The sequence below is a fragment of the Dunckerocampus dactyliophorus genome, chromosome 2 (genome assembly GCF_027744805.1).
Source record: "Dunckerocampus dactyliophorus isolate RoL2022-P2 chromosome 2, RoL_Ddac_1.1, whole genome shotgun sequence".
Classification (NCBI taxonomy): domain Eukaryota; kingdom Metazoa; phylum Chordata; class Actinopteri; order Syngnathiformes; family Syngnathidae; genus Dunckerocampus; species Dunckerocampus dactyliophorus.
This window is the reverse complement of record NC_072820.1, coordinates 14,440,443-14,467,109: the sequence shown is the minus strand read 5'-3', so window position 1 is coordinate 14,467,109 and position 26,667 is coordinate 14,440,443. Positions and strand designations below refer to the sequence as shown.

General features: G+C 42.0%; 1 protein-coding gene across 8 annotated transcripts in view; it reads right to left on the bottom strand.

The window, feature by feature from the left end:
• Positions 1-26,667, bottom strand: part of LOC129177354 (zinc finger protein 521) — a 147,916-nt gene that overhangs the window by 64,552 nt on the left and 56,697 nt on the right. For 6 of the 8 annotated variants that reach the window (XM_054768400.1, XM_054768401.1, XM_054768405.1 and 3 more), the window contains exons 4-6: positions 15,657-19,165; positions 15,494-15,578; positions 15,264-15,296 (exon numbers count right to left, since the gene is read on the bottom strand). In XM_054768400.1, coding sequence (XP_054624375.1) covers positions 15,264-15,296; positions 15,494-15,578; positions 15,657-18,809 — 3,271 coding nt within the window. In that variant the 5' untranslated portion in view covers positions 18,810-19,165. The remainder of the gene's footprint in view (positions 1-15,263; positions 15,297-15,493; positions 15,579-15,656; positions 19,166-26,667) is intronic. The other 2 variants (XM_054768399.1, XM_054768402.1) reach the window with 1 other exon arrangement.

Sequence of the window (26,667 nt, the reverse complement as noted above, 5' to 3'; positions counted from 1 at the left end):
TGCCAAAACAGCATGACAAGTGTCCTGGTTGGTCCAACACTACTAAAGACCTCTAGAATTGGTGATTCAGGGTCACCATTCTAGTCACGTAATTACAGCCAGTGCACCAATTAAAACATTGCTTCAAAAATGTCAAATTACTACATATTGTTCATTTCAAGGTTGACAGAAGACCAATGAGGGTCTCCATATTGTAGCTTCGCCCTGTGTCCTTTAATTGAAAGTCCGATGGTATAGCACACCAAAGAGTAGAGGTGGTGATAGTGGGTGGTGGTGTGGGGTGGTAGGGGGGTCGCTGGCTGGTGGCCCATAGCACCTGAAACCTATTAGAGAGCTCTGGAACATTCCACAGAGTTCCTCCATTTTAGCCAGAGGACATCATAAAGGTCCTCGCAGAGTAACACACCAACAACAACAAGGTGAAATACAAGTAGATATGGAAGCAAATGTCTGTTTGTGGACCCACTGGTCCCCCCCACCCCCACCTCCCCTTTGGTGCCAATATGTACAATGCAATATGTGCTCCTTACAAAGGAACACTATGATGAAAACATTTACTATTGGCAAGCCACGCTAAAGTTTTTATCAACTTTTTTTTTAATCACATGGTTGGCCATCTGGACTTAAAACAGTAGGGCCCAGTAGTGTGCTGACACTGAAAACAAACAAGCATAAACACGCAAAAGCGGCTGCCAAATTTCTTGGAGATAGTCTTCCATGGTTCACTTTGTGTGTATATATGTGTTTTAGTGGTACCAAGGCCCATCTCTTTGGCTGAGTCCACGCCTCAGCGTTATGCTCACTGGGTTTAGCTCTATGGGTGTCTGTGGCCTCTCCTCTGGTCGCCCGTGTCCATTTGCTCCGCGGGTATGGCAGGGCCGAGCTGACAGATGGTCGCCCCCTCTCCATTCCGCTCCAGAGTAACACACTAACTGGTTTTTCCTCCGCCGTTGACCTTGCCACAGCCAGCCAGCAATCCGGGCTGGCACTCGGCCTGTCGAACAGGAGGGTAATGAAGTCCAGCGCTGGTCACATGATTATTAAGGCTTTGACGCTGGGGGGCCTTTCAGAACCCTGCACACTCCCACCCCTTCTCATCCTCTTCCCCTGTTTGCCATTGGCGACGTAAAAGTTAGATGAGAATAGTCATTGCTTTTTTTGGACAACCACCACCAATCTCCATTGAGAGTGAACACTTGTTTTACAGTCTAAAGCTGCAAACTTTGATGCTAACTTTGCTCCTCAACGGTATGTGCTAGCAAGTTCCACAACATAACGGAGTATATTTATTTTACAAGTTACAGTCATTTGAACTATCTACTCATAACTATGCCATAACCGATTAAAAATGATACTTATCTTAATGGACCTACTTTCCTTTTAACTTTTACGCTTTACCTATACTTTTGTACATCTGTAATATACATATTTTTATAGCTTTATGGATTTAAATGAAAATAAAAATGATACGCTTTGCCATGACCTGCTTCCAGAAGATATGTTTTGGTCAAACAATATTAATTCTCTCTGTTCATTTGGCCAAAAAGACAAAAAACAAAACAATTGTCAGGTGTTACTTGCACAACATGATCAACAACCAATCACTGGTGCAGCATATGACTAAGGTCTATTTTCGCCTAATGATGCATGTACTTAAACCGAATCCCTAGTCATAGCGAGAGGTGTAATACATAAACAGACTGAGTTACTGGAAATGCAGAATATTTTGTAGCATTTCGGGTCTAAAGGCTTGGTTTGTTGGACTGTTCAAAATGTGCACTATCACCAACAACAACTCAAATGCACAATTAGAAATGTGTCCAGCATGGGTCCACTTTTGTGCCTGAATGGTACATTGTATGTGCTGATGTACTCAAGGTTCATGATTGGACACCAAGGTACCTCTTTGTACCTTTAAGACATCTTTGTTCTCTTGTTGTTAAAGATAAATATGCACAAAATTGTCCCCAGGATTTAATGATGGTCTCAATGAGGTACACACCTTAAGGGTACAAATACAACCGTGAAATTAGGACATCTCATTGGGAACTCCTCTACTCCTTAACCGCTGCACACAAGAGGGTGACAATATGGCAAAACATGTACCTCTACACCACATGTGTCAAACTCGTGCCCTGGAGGGCCGAGACGCTGCAGGTTTTCTCTCCAGCCAGTTTCTTCAGCAGGTGATTTAATTGATGAGCTCCTTCCCTCAAACTGAAGGTGTGGATCATTAAAATCACCTGCTTTAGTGACTGGCTGGAAAGAAAACCTGCAGTGTCTCGGCCCTCCATGGCACGAGTTTGACAACCCTGCTCTACACTGTTGCCTGTCCTACTATTTTTCTGACAAATACACCACATAGTGGCGCTGTTATTAAAACCCATAAATCGGATTGATGTCCTCAATTTGCTCTGCAAAACACCCACTGTAATTTTAGGGTGTTTAACTGAATCATCAAAAAATTCGGTACATACCTTTAGGTTTCTGGCAAGCACATGGGTGCACATGTAGATATCCGTATTACATGTATGCTAGCACGTCTTCCAGAGCATTTTGAGCACATAAAGTAAGCCACAAATGTCCGTACAATGTCCTAAAATACTGTACTTTAGAGTGTTTAATGTGAGCGCCTAGGCAATTTACTGAGTTGTAATTAAAAAAACAACACTCCTTCTTGTGCCGCGCTAAAGTAAGAGCCACGACACAAAGTTAAATCACATCTGTCACAGTGCTATTAGCGCTGACACCCTCTAAAAGCACCACGGTTCAACAGCAGTGCCTTTAACACAAAAGCATCACCAAGGTATGCTTGGAGTCTTGGTCCCATCAGAGCCTGGCCTGGGGATTTGAGAGGTGTAGGTTGCAGCACTGACCTTTACTAAGGCAGGACTGTCTGTTTGCACTTCTCCCATAAGCCCCCTCCCCACCTCTGGGCAGACTGCTAAGCAACCCCATCAGACCAGGGGTGCACATCCAAGGGTGACACCCCAGAGACCAACTGGGAGGCGGAGTAATTCAGAGGTTAATTCTGATCATGCACTATTTATGGGCTTCACTTCAGAACACGGGTTGGCATTAACACTCTAAAAAAAGACATCTCTCCTGTATATCAATAAAACATAAGCACAGGAGGAGCCTACCGTTATGCAGGCTGGGGAAAGTGAGCCATTCATTAGGCTCCAACTAAAAACTATTATTTGTCGTAAACACTATCGGATGAATGTGCCCTCCAAATCACCATGGTGACACCCAGTCACCAATTACAATGCAGCAAGCGGTGGCCGGCGCGTTTGTACAAACATGCCGTATGAACTGAAAGAATCCGATATTTTCTCACATGTTGGCCCAGTCTGTGAGGTGTGCGGAAATGTCAGGGAAAAATCAATAGATAAGGACCACATCAGACCTCAGCTTGTCTGGCCTAGTGAGAGAGCATCCCCGCGGTGATGTCAATTATCTCTGCTTTACAACAAAAACACCAAATAAAGTGTCTCTGCAATGCTGCAAAAGTTTTTAATGCATTGAGGAATTTATAGGAAACTTTCTTTTGTGTTGGGAGGTAACACAAAAGGAATGTGAGAATCGTATTGACAGCAATTTTTCCCCCCCGCTTCCTATTCTCCTCATGGATGCCACATTATTCAGCTAGCGGTGTAATGTCACAAGCACTAAGGTGCACATAATTGCATATTAGCAGCGGCACACTTGGCTGCACGGGAGGTGACTGTGGTAACGAACGTAGAGGCGTTATTAATCACCAATTAATAAAAGCAGGCAGATATCACACTTGCTGTGTCGCACGCACGTCTTCCTTTGCTTCCGCTCGCTGGTCTAACACCCTTCTCCTTATTTATTTGATTTCTAACGTTGATCCTACACTAGACTTGCGGTGTGTCTTGAGTTCTGACATTCACCGGCCCCCAAATCAAATGAGGAGGAAAAAAACAAAAACTGAAACCATCATCGGGCCTAAGAAATTCATTTGTAGCATCCATACACCTTTCTCAAGCAATTTAAATTATTTTTTAAGCTTATCCAGCACCCTATAGCTATGCCAGTAAATTTGGGGGGAATTTGTGCTTATTTGTGTTGATAAGTTAAGGATATCAGTACATATAGTATATTGCATTTTTCATGAAAAGGAGTGACTTTCCATTGTCTGAAGAATGTTGGAAACATCCAAAGTTGGACAATATTCATGGGTACGAATGATAATTCAATTCTAATTGTTAAGATTAGTTTGGTTGAATTTTTGCAGTAAAATACAAAAAAAAAAAGTAAAGTTTTATTCAGCAGAAAATTTGCAGTAAAAAAAGATGTTGAATTGTGTAACTGTGATGTGCCTTAAGCTGTGCAAGATTTTTAAAAAAAAATCTGTGCATCTCTTTGTGGTATATGCGGAGTGTGGGGAAGGAATTCAACTAAATTTATAAAAAAATACCATTGTTATAACCACAATTATGCTCTATTTCTATTATTTGTTATTAATTTCCCATGACTAACTCTAGTAATTCTGCAATCTTAGCTACAAGTAAAGAACATTTCATAGAGAAAGGAATTATGCATATGTTTTATGGCCAAAAGGTTGTGTCATTTCTCAAACTAACAAGCCATCTATCCACTTACTTAACAAAAAGTATACTGTAACACAACATACCTTAACATATTATAACCAAAACAGAATCACTTTTTAAAAATAAAAACTACAATTTCAAGCATGTATAGGGATTGTAAACTGATGGAAGAACCCCAGAAACAGTATTATTGCAAAAACAACAATAATGTATAGGGACAGGGGTGGACCTACCGTTAAGGCAAAACAGGCAATCGCCTAAGGCCCCAAACCAGCATGGGCCAGAACCAGCACAGCCAGCAGCACCCCCAACTATATACATGTATAGTTATGTTAGCATACTAAACAAACAAATAACAGAACAAAAAAGAAAGCCATTTGATAGCTAAATTAATATTATCTGCCCCCCCTTCCCCACACTACAACGACTGTTCAATGATGACAAAACACTGAGCAGCCAGGAATTTATGTGGGCCAGTCCAGTAGGTGGCGGCAATGCGCCTTTAAGTTAGTTTGCCAGCCGCCATTAATTAAACATCGAAGAGGAGGAAGTCGTGAGTTTGTGAGATGCTAAGTGAGAAGCTACTTAAAATGAGAGCGGGTCAGAGAAGAGGAAACGGCGAGTGGATGCCAAAAATATATTGCCTCATTACCCAAGGTCTCAAGATTCTTTACGGTGTTGGTAGAAAAAATTTCAACGAGCCGACACCAACTACCGCGGAGGTGGAGTTCCAGACATGTTCCAGAGATCTCTCATTCTGTTCACCGTGTATTAATTCAGTGCAAGGTTGTATGTTGATGGGGGCCTTTGTTGCTGCCTTTCCTGCTTTTTTGTGTTTAAAGAACATATGAAAAGGCCCCCTGGCTATGTTCGCCTTAGGCCCCCAAATTGCTAAGTTCGCTACTGTATAGGGATGTCCGATATTGGCTTCTTTTGCAGATAACCGATATGCCGACATTGTCCAACTCTCAGTTTCCGATTCTGATATCAACTGATACCGATATGTGTAACATCACATATATCCTGTCGTGGAAGGACTGGACTGGACAGGACTGGATTTATTACCTTATTATGTATTATTATTATGTATTATTATCATGTATCATTGCACTATTGCACAATTTGACGCGATCTGTTCCGCATTTATTTATTCCTATTCTATTTTCTTATTTTTCTTATTGCTCATTTCTTGCCTTGGTTGTTTTATTTTGTGATTAAGTGATTAAGTTCATTATGACATTTTTGTAGAGCTGCTGGAAATGTCTATCTATCTATCTATCTATCTATCTATCTATCTATCTATCTATCTATCTATCTATCTATCTAAACTCATACCTGTTGTGAAGCTAATGGATACAGCATCAGCAACTAGCTTCTCAACGTGGCTGTAAACAACACTGTACAAATCGCGTAAGCAAACATCTGAGAAATACTTGCGATGGGGCATGGCAAAGTGTGGCCGAGGAGTCTAGCCTGCCGCGTCTGCCTGCTGCTATTTCCGCATTTTTTTTACATTCCCGTTACCCTCCTCACCATTAGCGGTGTTTTGACAACCCATCACGTCCTGCCACCCCAAACATGGTTCAGCAAAGCATCGGCTCCGGTACAGATATGTGCTGCGTGTGGACTTTATGTTGAGTTGACTCGCTGCTGCTACAGCAGCTGCAGGCACACGGGGCTCAAAGTCTATAAACTCCTAAACTTTGAAGAGGAATGCCCACAAATGTTGCTCAGATTGGAAGTTACAGATGTCCGCCATCTCCTGGTGTAAAGTATTAACTACATGAGGCAGCAAATTCAGCAATGTTTTGCCACTTTGGTGCTTAAAGGGTTATATTGGCTTTCATTACAGGGAAAAAAACCAGATACCGATATTGACCGATATTACATTTTTATGCCAATATCATCAATCATCCCTAATTATGTATGTTTATTTATCGCATATTTGAGCCAATATATACATACCGGAAAATAGTTATGGCATAATGCTACAAAGACACTCAATTAGGTTTTGCTGTCGTATGTTTTGGTGCTAACATGCAAACTATCCAATAAGATTGCTATTTGCAAAATAAAAAGTTACATTTAAAGCACTTTAAGGTATTATGGCCGCAATTTAAATGCTTCTTGGTCCAACTAGGAAAATTGGAGCATGATGTTAAAAAAAGAACAACAATTAGTGGTGATCATAGTGAAGAAGAGCGTGAGAATCAAAATACGTTGGCCGGCTTGCGCAGAAAGCGAGAACAGAAGAAAAATCCGCAAACATCACTTTAGTGTTGTCTGAAGAATCATCAACACGCAATGTTTCAGCAGGCTGGAGGTTGATTAATACAGCCACTGTGGGCTCGATCTAATAAAACAGTAGCAAGAGGAGACAGAGCTGAGGTCCTCTCCCCTATCCAGCTCTGTAACAGCCCACAGTGCCTGCTTCACACTGAGCGGCCAGCTGTACAGCAAATGTGCCTGTCCCTCTCCACCCCTCCAGTGCACCCACCCTCTGCCTGGGCTGACCGGGCCACAGGCTCCTCTCAGTGAGGGAAGAAAGCTCCTCCCTGCTTTGGCTTGGAGCTCATTGCTGTCACCAACCCAACACTCCAAAGGTGACCCCCCCACCCCACCCCCCGCTTCTCCCTCCAGAAAAACTTCTCTGGGTTTGTTTTGTTGTCCTTCAGGACGCTCGGAATGGACAAGAGAAATTACGGTAAAAGAAAAGCTTTTTTCACCTTTTAAAACGGCGGAGATCGAAGAGAGAATTCGCAGAGGGACGTTTGAAATAGTACAACAAATGGAGCACTAGTGCCCACTCCTGTGTGGCTCCAAATGTCATAGTTTGCAGCGGGGTCAAAGTGAAGCAATGGGGCTTCATGATGGCATGCTGATAAAACCCGAGCAGGCTTTTGTGTCATTGAGAGACCTCCAAACGTCCTCTTAAATCACCACAACAAAGTGTACTTGGACCTCCTCTAAAAGCCCATAATTCAACCCAAATTTTCAAAATAAGTATGCACTAAAAACCATCATCATGACTTCAGACTTATAGCAATGAGCATGGGTGATTAAAATTGTTCTTCTTATTATTAGGAGTGTCAAATTAGTGCATTGTGATTGATTAATTGCAGTCTTATTTATATGCTATTTTTTAAATTGCATTAATCACATTTTCAATCCCCAATTTTACAGTTTCTGTATGCAAGTTGCCTTTTTATAAAAAACAGTTTTTATGCGTTGGGCTTTTTGTGCTTGAGTTGTTGAGTGTGGAAAACAATGGTCAGTCACACCCTGAAGTGTATAATTAATTGGCTGTGATTGTGTTTGGGCTTGTTTAGCATAAGCTGATAGGCTCCCATTGTAGTTGGGAGGGCAAGGTGAGAAGTGGCGGGGTAGGGGAGAGGAGATGTGAAAATGGAGGAGCATCTTGTGCGAGTTGTCGAGAAAATTAAATTGTTGGGAAATTAAAAAATTAAAAATTAAAAAAATAACCCGGCGGGGCCATTGATAAAGGTAGAGTGTTTCGACGCTGTCGTTTGCTTACCACCAAAGCAGCTCCACATTACCACACTACCACACTAGGCACCCAGTCTCGAGTGCAACTACAGCTAACGTAAGCAGCGAAGACCTTTGCAACTTAGGAGGCATAGGAAAGCTCTTTGCCAAACCATACTTACGCAGCGCATGAACAAGTCTGCGACCGACAAACAAATCGACTGACAAATCTTGCCAAGTGAATAGCCATGAACTGCAGTCCGATAAACCTAGGAGAAGCAAGGGGTTAACAGAGGTGTTGCACAGTGCGTCCAATAACTCATCATATAAGCCACCATGCAGGGCCACAGTGACGACCAAAATCAGGAAGATAAATTAACAAAAACTTAAGATTTTGATGTGGAGGATTCACCCATCACTGTTGCTATAACCAGAGATCACTTGACCTCTTATGGCAACCACAGCTATAGGGGACCCGACACTTTATTGATGGTGAGGAACAATGTTATTTTTGATGTGCTAACTCACAGCGCTGTGATTGACGGGTCTGTTTTATTTATTATTTATTATATATTTTCTGAAGCAGCGGAAAAGTAACAAGGTCAAGGTGTTCTATACTTGCATTGCTTAGGAAAGGGTTCTTACTGTTTGTTGAGGTGTTAACTTCATTGTTTTATATGGACCTGATGTTTTATTTTATTTTCAAATTATTTGGATATTAAAAGAACCCAGCCATATTCCCCCCTAGTGTTCAAAACTAAAGGTTGCCGGCGGCACTTGGGAGTAGTCTGAAATACAGCAAAATGTCAATGGCTAGGACTGCATCTGTTCAAGTCTGTTGAAAACAATAAATTACTTTACAAAGCCACTGTTATATGGCAATCCTTTGATCGGACACAATAATAGGGCTGCAGCTATTGAATTTTTTAGGATTCGGGTATTCGACTGAAAATTCCTTCGACTAATCGACTAATAAAAAAACAAAACATATTTTTGCTTGGTCAAAGAGCGATTATAAATACACAAGAGAAAATAAGAAATAAGACATTGAACTTAATACGACCAATTACGACCAAACAGTTCTATTTCTTAAATTCACATTGCGCATAGGAACAAACCGTATTTATCCACCATGCTCAGTTGGCGCATGTCTTGGACTATCATGTTTAAAATGCTATTTGTTAGTTTAGCTGCTTGCTTGGAACTGTATAATGGTGCTTAGTAGATACTGTACATGTATCCACCCGAGACTGTAATGATATACTGGAAAGGAGAGAAATCATAATTACTTAATTGACATTACTAAGACTAAATTATATGTACATTACGTTTATTGCTGAGCATTCATGAACCCTAAACATAAACCAGCTGACCAGAAACCATCGTAATAAACCAGCCACACAATCAACAGCAGTCATAATTAAGAGAAATCCAGCCCTCCACACGGCTAATGTTATGTTAGTAAGGTACATTAATGTTAATCTCACTGATAAGTGCTATGTTAATTTTACCTTGTCTCGCATCTTTTGCTCCACTCTGGGTGTCTTAGGAGTTGCTGCAATATTGAAGATGTGCCGTTGTGGTATGTCAGTGCCGTGTTACAATGGATAAACATCACAGTGTTCAACTTGCTTTTAAGCCTGAAATGCTCCCACAATTTCCACTTTTTCTGTCTGTTGTTTTCCTTCTCTTTCATTGCCTTGTCGTTTTCTCTCGCCTCTTCAATCTTCCCGCTCCTTCAACTAAACATCTGCTTCCACCGTCTTCCTGTGCGTGGGTGACTTAAGCGCGTTGGTGACGTAAAGCAATTCCTCAAGGCAGAAAAAAAATCCTTGATTATTTTTTGTAACCGTGATACTCGAATTACTCGAGGAATCGGTTTAACCCCTACACAATAATCTAATGAATTTAAATGAAAATACCTCAAAGTGAGGGCTTTCCTCAGCAATTTGTAGGTAAGACTTAAAAAGACATTACAGTCTTCCCTCATTTATCATGGTTAATTGGTTCCAGACGCTGCAGTGGTAAGTGAATTTCTGCAAAGTAGGATTCAATATGAATAAATGGAATATTTTCATACTTAGAGCATAGAAAACCTGTTTATCACTTTCTAAATATGGTTTTTAACATCATTAGAGTCCTCTAGACATTCTGTTATTCTTTGTTTATGCCACAATGCACAGGCTACAAGTGACCGAGCTAACTAGTTAGCCTCTCCAATGTACTTATTCTAAACTTAAGAAAGTGTTTCAGACGAAGTGGAATAGGTGGAAGTGTTAAGGTAATGTCATGTCTCATCAATGTAACATTACTGACGCTTAGTGACCAGAATACTACATATAACTAGTCTTTCAATATTCATTTTACTTATTTTGTCAACAACAAAACAGTGATTATTTACTAATTAATACATTTTTGAAAAACCTACAATTGGTTTGGTTTGGTTTAATTTTATTTGAACATGCATGAAGGTTACAATGGATACATCTCAGCAATCATCATTTCACAGTTCCACATGTCCAAAAGGAGCACGAAGAAGCAAAGCTTATTTAACCCTACCCCCCGTCCATTCCACATCTTGTACAGTACATATTATTCACTTCCTGCATTCCATGTAATATTTTTGATATAATATTCAGTGTAATAATAAATAATAAATAATAAAAAACAAGAATGATAGAACAATAAGTATAATAAGACTCTTCTGCCGTGTATTTAGAAAACATCAACTGCTTGTATTGTTTTTTTTAATTTGCTCATCTCGGTACATTGTTTGAGTTCTTTACTCAGTCCGTTCCATAATTTAATTCTGCATACTGAAATGCTGTGGGTTTTCAGCCTTGTTCTCGCATATAAATGTTTTAAGTTTAATTTTCCTCTAAGATCATATTTCTCCTCTTTTATAGAGAAATACTGTATGACATTTTTGGGTAACAAGTTATTCTTAACTTTATGCATTATTTTAGCTGTTTGAAAATTAGCAAAATCAGTGATTTTAAAAATAACGGGTTTGTATGTTCTCTATACGCGGCATTATTAATTATCCTAAATAGAGTGAGGGAGCGATATTCAAACCGCAATGTAGTGAGGGACAACCTAAATTAGATCAACTACAGATTATAATTACTTCATCTCTCTTAACAGAATTAATTATTAGTAGTATTAGTGTGAAATCTCGTTCAATTGCTGATTTTTATTTTTTACAATGTTTTCTCGTCACATTTTGCTGTTTTCTCTTTCAGTGTTACCCCAAATCTTATTTTTAATGTTATTATGCAGGCTGTAATTTTATATGCTGTGGGCCAATAACAAAAATAGCAAAAATAGCCCCCAGTCCGGACTTTGGACACCCTTGCTTCACCCTTGTCACTGAGGTGAAGTCTCACAAGATATTATGCTGTCACACATGATGATGATGGTTTAAAGTTTTCAGGGATATTTTTACATTCTTTTATTTAATGTCAAAACCTTTGGGACATTTGATCTTGGTGTTTCCACTGTATGATTGATTTCTATGGATTTTTTTAAACTACTGTATTACCTATATTGACCTCAATATAGACTATATTTTTCCCCTCAAAAAAGTCTGAAAAAGACGCCTTGTCTCATATTTGGGGTTGAGTTAAACATCAGGTGGCACCAAATGACTCTCCCCAAACGAGTCAGAAATGTTCTTTCAGTCACTCACACGCACACGAGTGGAGATTTGCAGGCTCGCTGGAAAAAGATACATTTCTGTTTTTGACTTTGTCGTGAAAATCTTTCCAAAAACGGGTTTGCAAAAAGAGAGGTTGTCTTGTGTTCAGGGTCATCCTTACGTTCACGTCAATACGGTGTATTTTCTCTTGGATATACGCTAATGTATCCAATGTGAACTATACATAAATATAAAAGATTATATAGTGCCTGCAGCAGCTGAAAGCTGTGTAAATGTGTGTGTCTCTGGAGAAAAATTGGACACCCTCAATTCTGCGAGTGTGCCATGCCAAAAAAACTCTAAACTAAAGAGTGGCCAGCTGTCTTCTGGCCTGCTATTAAATTGCTCCTTGGATGGTGGCGATATCATTTTTTTTCCCTCCAAAGGAGTATCCCACCAGGTCCCCAAGCAGAGCGGCCAGCTGTATGGGAAATGTGCGTCGATCCATCTGGGCCCAGGCGGGCTACGACCTCCATCTTAAGACGCTGCCGTGCACCGCCACCACTTTGCCCTTTTCTGCTGTTTTTACACCGCTATCGTCAAGTAGCTGGTCACTTTATAAGCCAGTCAACATCTGAGTGTAATATCAATGCATCAAAATGCAATGGCAGGGTTTAGGGAGACGATTGTATTACCAAGGCAGCTCATATGCACGGGCTCGGGTTCTGTTGTTCCATACACTTGGTGCTATGGTTATGTGAGGGTCACATGACTATATATAGAGTTATCAGTATGAAGTGACACCACAGAGGAGCGGGCCACGGATGAAAACAACACCCCTATGAATCCAGCGTCTGCTCCATTACCTACGCTAATAACGCTGACAGCTGAGCGGAGATGACCCCAGCCCCCCATTTTCCCCTCTCCCGTGCAGATGGCCATTAAAGAGAGAAAGTGTCCTTTTTTTCCACCAGAGAAGGTATTTAGAGCTTTTCCAAATTAGTTTTTTTAAATTATTTTTTTCCCCTGCGTTTTTGGCCCAGATTACTTTTGCAGTGATTACAGACTGGATTGGATTCAACACAAGTCTACGTTTTAAGCAATGGAGTCAGTTACACTTGTGCTGCACCGATACAGCTATGCTTTTGTTAACCATTAGGTACACCTGCACAATCAAACGAGAGCCAATAAAAGATTTGCATGGTTGTGGACAACCGTAACATGTCATCCAACTGTTTAATGCTACCATATACAGTATGGATGACACGGTTAGAGAAGTATCAATTGAACATTAAGGTTTATTATGGTGGTTGTAGTTTGCAGTCGTTTTCCACTGCACACTATGCACTACAAACGCATTTCCACGAGCAAAACCAGGTATTATGAGGTACTATTTCTAGTACATGGTCAGCCAGGGTTCCAAGCTTGCTGAAATGATACCATGGATGACGAGAACCAATACAGTACAAGAGATCCACTAGCAAATCACCATTACTCGTTCGTAGCTTCAACAGCGTGTAAACTTCCGGTTTCCCCTCGAGCGCTACTGTTTCTGGGTAATGTAGTACACATCCGCAACCAACACAATTAACATCTCCGAAAACGTAGTCCCACGGTGATGATGAATCCGTTGAAATTGTAGGTGAAATTGACTGCAGATATGAGTGAAATTGTGTTAATATAGCTCCATGAGACTGTATAAGTTCTTTATCTTGTAGATGTCTATTAGTATTTATATGGGATGTGTATTTTATATATAGTATGTACAAATTATCTAATAAATGAGCTAATGATTGCAACATCATCTAAAACCCTTTATGTGCAATGATTTAAATAAATGATAACAAATGTTGAAATAATGACAGTGGGTGTAGTTGTATGTGATAACAATGTGTAATGGGCAGTAATTAATTAATTAATAATTAATTATTGGTTTATTTATGGGGACTACTGACTGAGATAAGGGATGGGGTGAAATAGATCTTGGACCTTAGCCTGGTCTGGAGCAGGCTAACTCCACAGAATAAATCTCCATGGTAACGTATGTCAGAACATATTCCACTTTCCACTATCCCACTTTTGTGAAAGCCGGATCACAGATAAATTGAGCCCGGATAACCAAGATATCCCGGCTTAATCCCTTATCCTAGTTTTGTGCAATAGGCTCCAGGTGTCCATCTGACTGGTGCATTCAATGCGGCTCGGTTTTCACATCATTATTTTTTAAAGGAAAAACGACAATGCCAAACTAGCTGACACATTGTAATTGTACACCGGAGCACAATACAACTATAAAACAAAAATATAAATAATATTGTTAAATGAATAACTCTCTAAAAGTGTCTGTCAAACCTGAGCATTATGGGTTTTTTTTAAATAAAATTCTTATATTGGATCTCTCAATTGGTGTACTTTCTTTATTACCCAGTTTTTATGTTTGTTGGTCGCTCTAGGACAAAGTGTCGTCACATGTAAGGTTTTCTCCACATTTGACAAATTGCCATGCTAACACATCCAGCAGACACCCTTTTGAGATGTCTGATAGCACGCATGATGATGTCGAATACAAAGTGATGGCATATCAGAGGAGTAGGACATCAGACAATAACCCAATCACCTATCCTCCTGTTATCTTAAGCTGCTCGAATTCCACTATTATCGGAGAGCTGTGTGTTTGCGCGACTGAAAGACATAAAGTAACCAGTAGGGGGGTTTGTTTTCTACCCTCCCAGTGTGCTCCTTGCCTGCTTTTGCAAAAGAAAGGACTAATGCTGGCATGGTACTGTATTAGGCACCCCCAGTAGAATAGTGGGTGAGCAGATTGCAAAGATGAATACAAAACACACACCAACACCCTGGGCTCGTCTCTCCTCTTTTGCAAATACACTGCAGCATCAAAATCACAAATCACATGCTTCTGATTGTTTATGCACAAACAGTGGGACCCTGATAGAATTGCCTAGCGGTCCTGATAGAATTGCCCACCGTGTTTAAATTCACCTGCGCCTAGAAGCGTGTCCCAAACAGAGAGGCGGTTTGGTTCCAGATCAATGAGTCTCTCTCCCACTGAAGACAACAGATAATGCAGTGTAATGAAAGAGCCGCCAAACGAGCTGAATAAATGAATGAATAAAGGAACGTGAGACCGGAATTCTGATGCCTACTTACTGCTGGCCAGGGGGGAAAAATGTTTTCCAATTGTGTCTCGTCTTTACAAATGATTCTGCCCGCATACAGATGACAAACAAAGGTAGCCAAATTATTTTTTTGGGGGGGGCAAATGCGGATGTTACACTGACAGAGAATCTGCCATGTGACAACACATTAAAATCATTAAGTAATGTGATCATGTGAACAGTGAGGATGCACCATAAACAAACAAAAAACGTGGAGATTCAGATTTTATCCCACTTAGAATAAATGCCAGTGAAATATTTCAGTAATCTCCACAAGCGTGCAGCACAACATATTCCATCAATCACATGCATTGGGAAATTAAGATGATGTTAATGGATGCACAACAACACTGTGGGGATGCAGTTAAAATATTAAAGTAATTCCACCTAGTTGGTGATGTGATCCAGATACTTGTGAGCCTAAATGAGACAGGGTCAACAAATCTTTATTACATGTTTGACACCACGTGAGCCATCATTTTTTTCACTCATTTGAGCTTTTTTTAAATTGATGGTATTAATCATCAAACTTGTTCCCGATTGCATTTGAATGTTACGCCAGTTAAGGTATTTAGTTTTTTATACAAGCACACACATAAATAGGAGTTATGTCCTACCCAGCATATGGTTGGCCACATGAACTTGGATGTCCCATTCACTGTAGAAGACCATTTGACATTTGATACACTGGTAGGTCTTCTTCTGTTAAAGAAAAAAGAGGAAGAAAATTAAACAACTGTACTAAAACACACAGAAATCACTGGTTTGTGAACATTTTACCTCTTCAGTTTGGGATGGACTTGATCTAGGCATGGGGGACATCTGTGGGGTTTTGAGCTGTCCACTGTTACTGTCCCCTCCTTGGTCGCGGTGCACTGCCTGGACATGGTTGTGCAACTCCGCCTCTGACTCGAATTTGACGTTGCAGGTCGAACAACGTGTCTTTGCGGCCGATGTTGAGGATGTCGAGGACGACGATGACGAAGAGGAGACCATTTTGCCTTTGCCCTCTCCAGGGCTGAGACATTCTCCTTGGATCCATTGAGCAGTGTTCGGTGCTGGAGTGGCGGCACCGCCCTGCTGCTGCTGTCTCCCTCCATTCATTGTCGGGCTAGAGCTCTTGGAGCCAGCGTTGGCCACACAAGATGCACAAAGTCCATACGGCAGGCCGTTGATGTCCAGTTTCACCAGGTCCTGCTTGGAGCGGAAATCTTTCAAGCAGGAGGCGCACTTGAAAGGTTTTTGGGCATGATGTTGTTGCTGGTTCTGACAGATGGTGTTGCTGCGGCCCATGGGTTGGTTCGAGGTCATGGTGCCCGTTTTTTGCATATGAAAGGTACCGTGGATCTTGAGCTCCAACGTGGAGGTCACTGTCTGCATGCACACCACGCACCGGAAGCCTGTCAGGGAGTTCCTCAGGTCAGGGTGCATCTGACAATGCTCCAGGAAGTCTTCCTCACTCTGCAGAGGCATCTTACAAATGCGGCAGCTGCCGGTATCAAGACTTTTGCTATGGGTAACCTTGTGTTCGGTCAGTGTGAGCAAAGATGGGAAACGCTCTCCACAGATGGGACACATGTAGTGCTTGACGGGCCCAAGGTGGGTCTGCATATGCTCCCTTAAACCGGCCTCAGAGAAGAAGGTGCGAGAGCATACATTGCACTTGTGGTTTCCTTTAATCATTTCGGCTTTCCTTTTCATCATGGCACTCTCACCGGGGCGAATGTTGTGGTCCCTCAGCTGGTGGTTTGTGAGGAGAGACTCCATCGTGTAAGATGCTCCACAAATGTCACATCCATACATGGGCTCTGCAGTGTCCACCTCCTCCTCACTTCCGTCATGGCTATTCTGGGACTCCACAACAGATCCAACTGTGGTCCCTGTGCCATGGCTGTTTGTAAGGAGACCATGCAACTCGGCCTCATCTTTCGGCTGGCCGTCTGCACTGCCCACGGTGGATCCATTAGCGCCACAGTTCTGTGCCTTTCCCTCAAACACGCAGTGTTTCTCCCTCAGATGCTTCTCCAAAAGCACAATAGCATGGAAGGCCTTGCTGCAGAAGCGGCAGTTATACTTCTTGCTATGGGTGGTGATGTGACACTGCAGCTCCACCTCCGTCCCAAAGGACTCCCCGCAAAAGATGCAACGATGGGCCCGGCCTTGGTTCTCCAGGTGGCTGTGTTTGACGTGTAATTGCAGGTCCGTCTCGTGCCTGAAGTCCCAATTGCAGGAGGTGCAGCGATACACTTTCTTCTCGTTGCTGTGCTTCACAGCCAAATGAAGCTGGGTGGACACCTTAGAGTCAAATACCTCCTGACAGAGAGTGCAGCGAAAGAACACAAAGGTGTGCATGTCCAGCAGGTGCTTCTGCAGGTCATCCACAGAAGTGAACTGCTTGTCACAGCTCTCACAGATGTAATACGTGGAGGTGATGGTGAAGTGAATGGTGACATGCTTCAGCAGGGACTCCTGGTTTGGGAACTCTTTGTTGCACTGCGGGCAGGTAAGTTGTGGCTGCAGGCCATCCAGGTGAGTCTTCAGGTGAGTCTGGAAAAGATCTAAGCTGGTGTATTTGGCTCCGCACTGGTTACATATGAATTCATTGGAGGAGCGTGTGGCTGAGTTGCCTTGCTTTAGCATGGACGCTTGTTCCACCGATATTGGAGACGAGGGGCTGAGAGCGTGCAACGTCTTCTTTCCATTATTGATGTAGTTGAGTGCCAGCGGAATGTTCTTGTGATTCTCCTTGATGTGCTTGTTGAGCTTCAGAACACTGTTGAATATGGGTGAATTGGTGCAGTAAGAGCAGGAGTACACCTCTACGATAGGCTCCTTGGGAGTAACAGCCAGAGGGGAGTCGAAACGCAGGCTACCACTGTCACAGTGGGTCTGACGAACATGCTCTTCCAAGGTTGCCTCTGTCAAGAAACCCATGAAGCACTGCGGGCAAAAAAAGGCGTTGCTCTCCTTGGCCACCGGGCTTGGGAAGCCGTGGGAACAGCGGATATGCTCCTGCAGGGCGTTGAGATCACTCAGGATCTCTGGACAGAAGTTGCACTGAAGGAGGGCATCGGGCAAGCTGGCTAACAGGGCTGCATGGCCTTCAGCATTGTGGACCTGCTTTAGATGTTCATTCAGATTTAATAACGAGGGCAGGACCTCCAAGCAAAACTGGCACGTGTGAGCCTGCTCTGGCTTGTCCAGATGCATGGTCCGTAGGTGGACTTGAAGCACAGCCAAACTGGAAAACACTTGCTTGTTGCAGTAAATGCAACTGTAGGAAATTTTAGGCTGTTTAGCAGAGCGACCTCCTATGTCTGATGTGTTCTGGGCAGCCCTCTTCCTCCTGCCTCTCGTCTTGGGGACAGGCAGTGCTGTTTCCACCATTGTGGAGCTGTCGACAGAGAGGTTAGAGTCAGGAGTGGTGCTAGAGACAGAGGTATAGCCCACGGTCAGCAAAGAAGGGCTGTTACTATGGTTACTGGACTCAGGGAGTTGGTGGATGTCCATGTGAGCATAGAGGTCTTCAACAGACAAAAAGTGCTCAGAGCAGATCGCACACGAGTGACTCTTGCGGTCCCGGCTGTGGGCCTGGTCGATGTGGGTCAGCAGGGCTCCGTCATCGCTGAAGGGCTCATGGCAGTAGATGCACTGAAGTGTGGCACCCAGCCCCCCATCTTCTGATGGGGAGCACTCAGGGTGGCACTCGGCAATGTGCCTCTGGAGATCTTCTGGGACGTCGAAGCCTTCCTCACAACGGCTGCATTTGCGGGTTTCTTTCAGCTTCCATTCATCGACTCTACAGAGGCCTGAGCTGCCACCCTCTTTGCCCCTTTCGTGCACTTGCATGTGGCCGTGCAGCGAGCTTGAAGAGAGGAAGCCTCGGCGGCACACGGGGCACTTGTGGGGTTTGTTGGAGGAGTGGGTTTTCATGTGGATTTTGAGGTGATCACTGCGGGAGAAAGCCGAATCACATTCACCGCAGTGGTACTTCTTATCACCGGTGTGCAGCTTGACGTGTCGGTCGCGACTGCGCTTGTGCTTGAACAAACGGCTGCAAAAGGTGCAGCTGAACGGGAGTTTGTCGCCGTGGCTCTGCTCGTGACGTTTGAGGAAGCTCAGGCGGCTGAAAGTCTTGTCACAGAACTGGCACGGGTACGGCAGGCCGGGGCCACCTTCGTCCTCACCAAAATCATAGTCCTCACAATGTCCCGGAGACGTCTGGTCCTTGCTGGAGGGAGATGACGCTGGCCAGGAACACGATGGGTCATCTTCGATGTCTGCACCATCTGTAGAAAAAAATAGAAGGAAAAAAAAGAGAAAAAAAGGATGATCAGGGGTCTGTCTGGTAAAAAAGCAGAGGCAAAAACAAGACAAGTATATTAGCAATCCATTTACAGATTGGCTAAAAGGTGACTCACTATTGTGCCTGTCCTGTTAATTATGAGGTAGTGGCATATGAATTAGAGATTTCTTGCACTTTAAATAACATTAAAAATGCATCTCCGTAGGTGTTATCTTAAAAGTTACATTAAAACACACAATCTAAAGTACAATTAGAGGAGATAATAAGGAGAAATACTTTGACTACAATTAACCTTGTATGTGGCCATGTAATGGCTTAGCCCACTGTGAGTCATAACACAATCTCTCTGACATTTAAAGCCAAAGCAAGACAGTGGGTGTACTTGAGGATGTAAGCCTGGCATGAGGTAAATTAGAACATTTCTATTATTTCTGAACAGCTTTCTTTTTTTTTGGGGGGGGGGGGGGGGGGGGGGGGGGGTAGGGTGGAGAGGGTGTTAGGGGGCCCTTGAAATGACTTTAAAGAAAGACAAAACACAAAGGGACAAAAAATCTCACGTTGTGTGCGTGTGTGTGTGATTAAGCGTTCAATTTTGACCGCAGCCATACAGCCTTTAGGAAGCCTCCGCCGTAAGACAAATGATTTTCATGAAATGTTGAGCTTTCAGATCATCAATCAATGCATATGCGATTAAAGGATGAGCATTATTATCATATTTATCAGCATGTAAAGCTTTGAGGCGAGTCATAATGCTTGAAAGATTGATTGTGCAATGTGTCGACGCAGAAGAAGCAAAGCAACGGACACAACATCATGTCAAAGACATGCAAACAAAGACATTTATGTTGCATTTCAGCCTTCTTTCACAGTCAAGCTTGACAAAGGGTCACTATAGAATCGACTTCCTCAAGGCACAATGCAGGATTTAGATACACCAGTAAAGTGTTTGTGCAAAGAAAAAAAAATTGGGTTAAATGAAGATTCATGAGCAACTTGTTACATTGCATAGGCATAAGAAACTTTACTCTCATGGTGTTACTATTGACAGTCCACAACAAAGTATGTTCAAGACAATCAAACACAGCAAAGGGACTGTTTGCAAGTGGCTGAAGAATAGATTTTTATGAATAGAAGTACACCACCCCCAGCTGGCCAATGTTACCAATAGTGGTTGAAAAAAACGTTTGAACAAATGTCTATATTTTTGACAATTACAAAATAAATTGTAAAATTGTTAGGCAATTTCATTCGGGCCGAATTAGATGTCTGGTGTTTATGGCTGTCACTCACGGCTGTCTCATACACACGTACATGTCCGTAGTGCATGCACACACACAAAATCAGTCTCAGAGAAGTCCCTTTAATAGTACCATAGCTGGACATCCGGTGTCAAACCCAATTCATTCTGTGATGCTGTTTGACTTTTAAGTTGCTATAATGTCAAAAACAATTTTCCCATAAAAAAACATTTTTCCAGGCTCAATCTGTCGCCATGGTAAAAGTAACATTATGAGTCTAAAATTAACCTCTGTATAACAGAACTAAATGAAACTAAAGTAAAAAGGCTCACCCCCAAAAAAGATGCATGACAGAGACACTGTAGAGAGGGAACAGAAACATGTTTGTAGTACGGTATAATCACCTAGTGGGATTTTAAAGGTATTGTTGGAACAAATAAAGCATAATAAAGCTAAAGAAAAAGCTACACACACTTGGCATGAATACTTAAGCTGCTCAGTGAGGTGAATTCTCATAGGATGCATGACGACTGTTTGAATTCAAGTTTGATTTGACTTTTGAGGCATATTTTTCCACAAATTTTTGTAGTTTGTGTATCTTGCACACAAGGTGATAATACATTTTTCATAGCAGAAATGGAGATTACGGCAAAATCTGGATGTATTACAGTGTAATGAGCACATTGCCAAAAAGTCTGTTTTTCATTCACGGGTTAGAGCGCCACCTGTTGCTTTGGCATGCAAGTCAGCCTGCAAATGTCGGTTTTCCATGTGGACAGAGTAAGGGAAAATGACTTCTTCCAAATCCCTGTGTGCGTAGGCTAACTTATTCAAGGGCAAGCAGGTGCAGAGAATCACCGGGAGAACAGCAGTCAAGCAACAATACGGCTCCCATATGTGTTACAAATACCTTACAGTCTCCTGATACACAAATGTGCTGACATTCCAGTGCACTGTTGCATTGTACAGTAACACCACTGGAAAACACACAGCACCACTTCCACAAGTTCAAAAGGTCGTCGGCCACTTCTTCCTGCTGTCGAATTCTTAGTGCTCCCTACTTCCTTACCTAAATAAAACACTGTAATCCCCACACCCGTCCCCTTCAGAAGAAGTTATGTCAAAGGGCCAAAACACAGAAATGGAAAAACAAGAGGAAACTGCAAAGATTTATGAGGCGAGGTGGAGGACGGAGAGGGGGTTTGAAGGAAAAGTTTGGTCTTCTCCTTCAGCTGACAAGTCTCTCCTCTCTCTTCCCCTTGCTGTTGTTTTTATGGTGAGAGCTGCCCTTCGTCAGGATATCATGCCCTCTCTGAACACTTGCCCCCCATCAAGGCCTATCTTCAGGAAACAGATGCAGTCGAAGGAGGCCATTCCCTTGTCCACCCCCCTCCCCTCCTTGCAACATAAACTGCTGAAAGCGGCACATTGAGAACCCACCTCCACATCGCAACTCTACCAAAAACCTCCTACCGCTGGCGAGGCGCCCACTCTACACATCTCTCTCATGGAGCAAACCTCGCTTGGTTTCCATACAAGCTTCCATACATGAGTGAGGGGGGGGGGTGACTCAGTGCGATGCCCTCCTCCACAGAGGGGGCGGATCTGCCCTGTCTCCCACAGCCTCACAGGGTTTGGGGAAGACGGTGCATGAAGAATGACCTGGCCAATGCCTTACAGTCAAACATATTGGCGCTGACACAACACTATCAAACAAACAAACAAATGGGCAACTATACAAGGTTAAATGAAATTCAACCATCCTAAATGAGGATGCATTTGCCTTGGGACACCATCAAGCTGTCTTTCCATTCTTTGCTTATTTGCTTGTTGTCAGTTACTTATTTAGTGCGATTACTACTGTAACACATGAACATAAATCTTTGGGAGAACATTAAAAAAAGATCTGGTCTTCAGCTAAAAGAAGGACTGAGCATGTTCGGAGGCAAAACAGTGTTTCAGTTTGTCAAATAATGGCTTAGGAAAGCAATAATCCAGACAAAATTTTTAAATAGTTGAATGTCCCTAAGGTAGTACAATTCACAATGTAACCAAACTTTAAATGGAAAAATATACCTCTGAATTCGAACCCAATTCAGAATTCAAGCAAAATGTACAGGAAGAAAAATATGCTTCAGAAGTAGAATGTCACTTGGGTGCTATAATTCAGAATGTGACCAACATTTTTTGTACAATTTGGACTTAGACCCAAATTTTCTGTGATATTTTCGTAGAAATACACTCTTAAATTTGACAAACCTGAAGTCGTACACTTCAGTATTCAACCACAACTTTCAGGAAAAAATATGCCTCAAAAGTTGAAAGTGACATAAGTTGCATACTTTATACAAAAATAATAAATAAATAAAAAAGTCAAAAGCCACATCATGCAATGTGGAATTCAACCAAAATGATCCAAATTATGTCTCTAAGGGTGAACATCCCAAAGGTCTCACAATTTGGAATTCAACATTTTTTGAGAAAAATACACCTCTAAAGTCCAACACCTTTGGGCTTGTACACTGGGGAATTGGACCAAAATGCAAGATTTCTTACTTCAATTTTTTTTTCAAAATCAAAGGTTTGTCCAGCACGGCAATTAAACCTGTATATGACTAGCACTGTGTATGATTGATTACTGACGTGTCCCTGGAGGCTGAAAGGTCCTGCTGCTGTAAAGACATAGTAGAGAAGTTCTTTTACTGTCGGGACAATGAAAACAAGAGAATGTTTTTTTTTTTGCGCAGATTCATTCTCTCGCTGTCTCCCACACATACACAGAAAACACAGATAGAAGTCCAATGGCCAAAAACAAGTATGTGAACAACCGTGGATGAAAGCACAATCCTTCTCAGGAGACCCGAAGAGGAAAAGAGAGAGACGGACTTGTTTTTTTCCCTTCTTCACCCTGACAAGAAATGCCCAAACCTCAGCAGCAGCCTGAGTAAATAAAAGAACGGGACCTTACTTCCCAGTCTCTCGGGCCGGGGGCCTGTGCACGCCAGCGCTCTCTGTGCTGCTGCCAAAGGGGATGCTGGGGCCTGAAAAACTACACCCTGCAGCTGAAGGGCTGTCTTTGTTGGTCTGCCAAGGCCTTCCTGAGCATCCTCCAGCCAACAGCCTGTCACATCCTGGGAGGAAGACCTCCATCTTAAGGCCTGTCCCTCTTTGGGAGTCTACCCCCCACCACCTCCATCTCCTTTAAACATATCCTATATGGAACAAAACAAGCCAAGTCGCAGGCCGGGATGATACAGGGAATGTGCCATAGTCATATAAAACAAGCTAGAAGACACACAGTAGTTCACAGACTTCCGCCAAGTAGAATGAGTGTGGTCTGTATATCAAAAATAAAATAATTCCTGGCAAAGAGCCGTGCAAAACAACTACAACAATGTAGTGAGAGTGTTAATATTGGAGAAACGATATGATGGCCTTTTTGTCAAGTCTCAAGAGGGGTTATGAAATAACCTAAAAGCTCATTTAGGGTGGCTTTTAGGGTGGCTCTATAAATATGAACCAAAAGTTAGAAAAAAAAAATAAATTAAAAGGTGAACACCACTTACTATTCACACAATTTGGAAGTAGATCAAAATTCTCAGTGGAAAGTTATTCACCTGTAGGTGAAGGTTGTAAAATTTGGAATAAAAAAAAAATCTGGAAAAAAGAGGCTTCTTAAGTCTAAACTAGGCGAAAACGAAGTCCAACAACAATGACGTCATCAAAGTCGGCACCAGTTTCAGAGGAAAATTCAGCCAGGTCATACAATTCAGAATTCAACCTGTAGTAGACATGTAAAAATAGGCCTCTAATGGTTTATGCTACTGAAGCAAACATTTTACAATTGTTTTACATTTTACATACAACAAATTGTTTTAGTAAAATATGCCTCTAAGGTCAAACGTCCCACTGGTCTTAGAATGCGCAATTTGGCCAAAATTTTATGCAAAATAATGATGTGAAAATAGACCTGAAAGTCAAATGCCCCTAAGATCATATTGCGCAGAATATGCCCATCATTTCGAACCCACTTGAAACTCACACAATTAAGAATTTGACCAATGTTTAGGAGGGAAATATGCCTCTTAAATCACACCCATAAGGTCAAAAAATGCGAATTTTTAGGGGAAAATAGGCCTCTAACTCCACTGAGGTCGTAAAATTTGAAATTTAACAAACATATTCAGAGAAAAATATGCTCTAAAATCAAAGACCACGGTGATTGTACAATTCAGAATGAGACCAAACGCTGCTGACTTCTTGAAGAGAAGCCTGCAGAGGGGTTATTGGCTCCTTTGAGAGCAAATACAGTAGAAAACTGTATTTTTACTCCAATGTGCACCAAACTTCAATGAGTTCTTGCTGTGCATATGTGCCACATCTCAACTCAGATTTATGGAAATCACAAACATTTAGCTCATGAATCTTAATAAGACTCCACACTTGCAAAAGCTCCATAAAAATCTCCTCTATTTGAACAAGTAATAACCAAAAATTATCCATTTCCTGAAGCAGACTGAAGTCATCTTTGTGCTCCTTTCATTCTTAGTAACCTTTCCCATGCAGTGTAAATACGCCTGCTCAAATAAATTCCGGGAACAGGTAGTCTGCCGTTTTTTGCACTCAATGCCATAGCCTCCCAAAACCCTGAGGATATGTTTTGATTTATGTCTGCTATTAATATATTTGGGTCTTAGCAAAATACATGAGTGTATTTTAAGAGAGGTTGTCATTAATTTTCCTGATTACATAGTCGCCCTTTGGAACATAGCACATATGGTGGCCAACACATTTATAGCTATAAGTGAGGAGGATAATGTTAAAGCTACGTCCACAAATCATTCATGTACCGCTTATGGCAAAGCAAAGAATGTCTTTGTGTGCGCGCTGCTTGTCATAAGAGATATGTTTGTATATTTGTTGGCACACGGGGGGATTAGGGACTCATTGAATAAACAAAAAGCTGACAACTTGTCCAACTTGCAACAACATGACCTCCCTTCATATTCTTCTTCTTTTTTTTTTTAATTCTAGGAAAAGTAGTGAGCGTTCCCCCGCGAGACAACGCATGTGTCATCTCAACACTTTACCTTTTCTGATGCCCAAATAGTGAAGTGTGTCTGAACAACGCGCTCATCATGTACAGCACGCTTTCTGACAGAATCACTTAAGATCTAATGGAGGAGGCGGCAAAATGAATTTTCACATTATCCCTGACTCAAAGTAGGGTCTCTTTAAATCATTTCTAAACAAACTAAACAGCCTACCTGCCACTCAAAGCTGGCATAGGTTAACATAATGGTGCTTGGTGATTACGCTGCTGTTAGCTGATAGCATTAGCAACGCACTTGAGGTCCTGTGTTATAATTTTAATGTGACACAATGACATTCATCCCTATCACATTTTACATCATGCTAGGAACAAATAAAGTGAAATGTGGGAATAATTGTTTTTTCAAAAGGTTTGGGAGGTTATTTTTTGTTGAAATTACTTAGACTGTTAGCAGGGTACCCTGCTAGTTTGTTAGCTGGACAGCTAGCCAGTTTTCATTTAACAGTTATTAGTTGATTTTTGAAAAGGTACTATGAAAAATATGGTCCTTTGAAAACATACAAATTTGTCAAAATATGCAACCCCTACTCTGTTGCCTGTGCTATTATTTTTTCTGACAAATACACAACATGGTGGCACTGTTACTAAAGCCCCCTAAGTCATATTGACTTGAAATTTCTCACACAGCCCAATGTGCTCTACAAAACACCCACTGTAACTTCAGGGTATTCAGCTGAATCACTGCCAAATTTTTATACACACCTTTAGAGAACTGACGCAACGCCTGTAATACTTGAGCAACATTAGTTGAAAAACATGGCTGCCATCAAGCAAAATATCTTTGTAGGAACACAAGTTTTTTTTTTACTGTATGTGAAAACACAATATGTCTTTACACATTGCTGACAAATATCACATCCCTCTCTTCCTTGCAAGAGATCAATCAATGTTTCAAGATATAGAGCAGAGCGGGGTTTGTGTGTGTGTGTAGTGATCAAGGATGATCACGCTGAGAGACAGGAAGTCAGGAGATGAAATAAAGATTCACTTCCTGGTGTTTCATCCTGTGACCTGACATGAGCATCAAGCCACGTCAATACTCCCACTCTCGTGACTCCGCCTCTCATCCACGGGGGAACAGGCAAACTGTCAACTACTTTGTCCACATTACCCACGTCCCCTCGCTCAGACAGA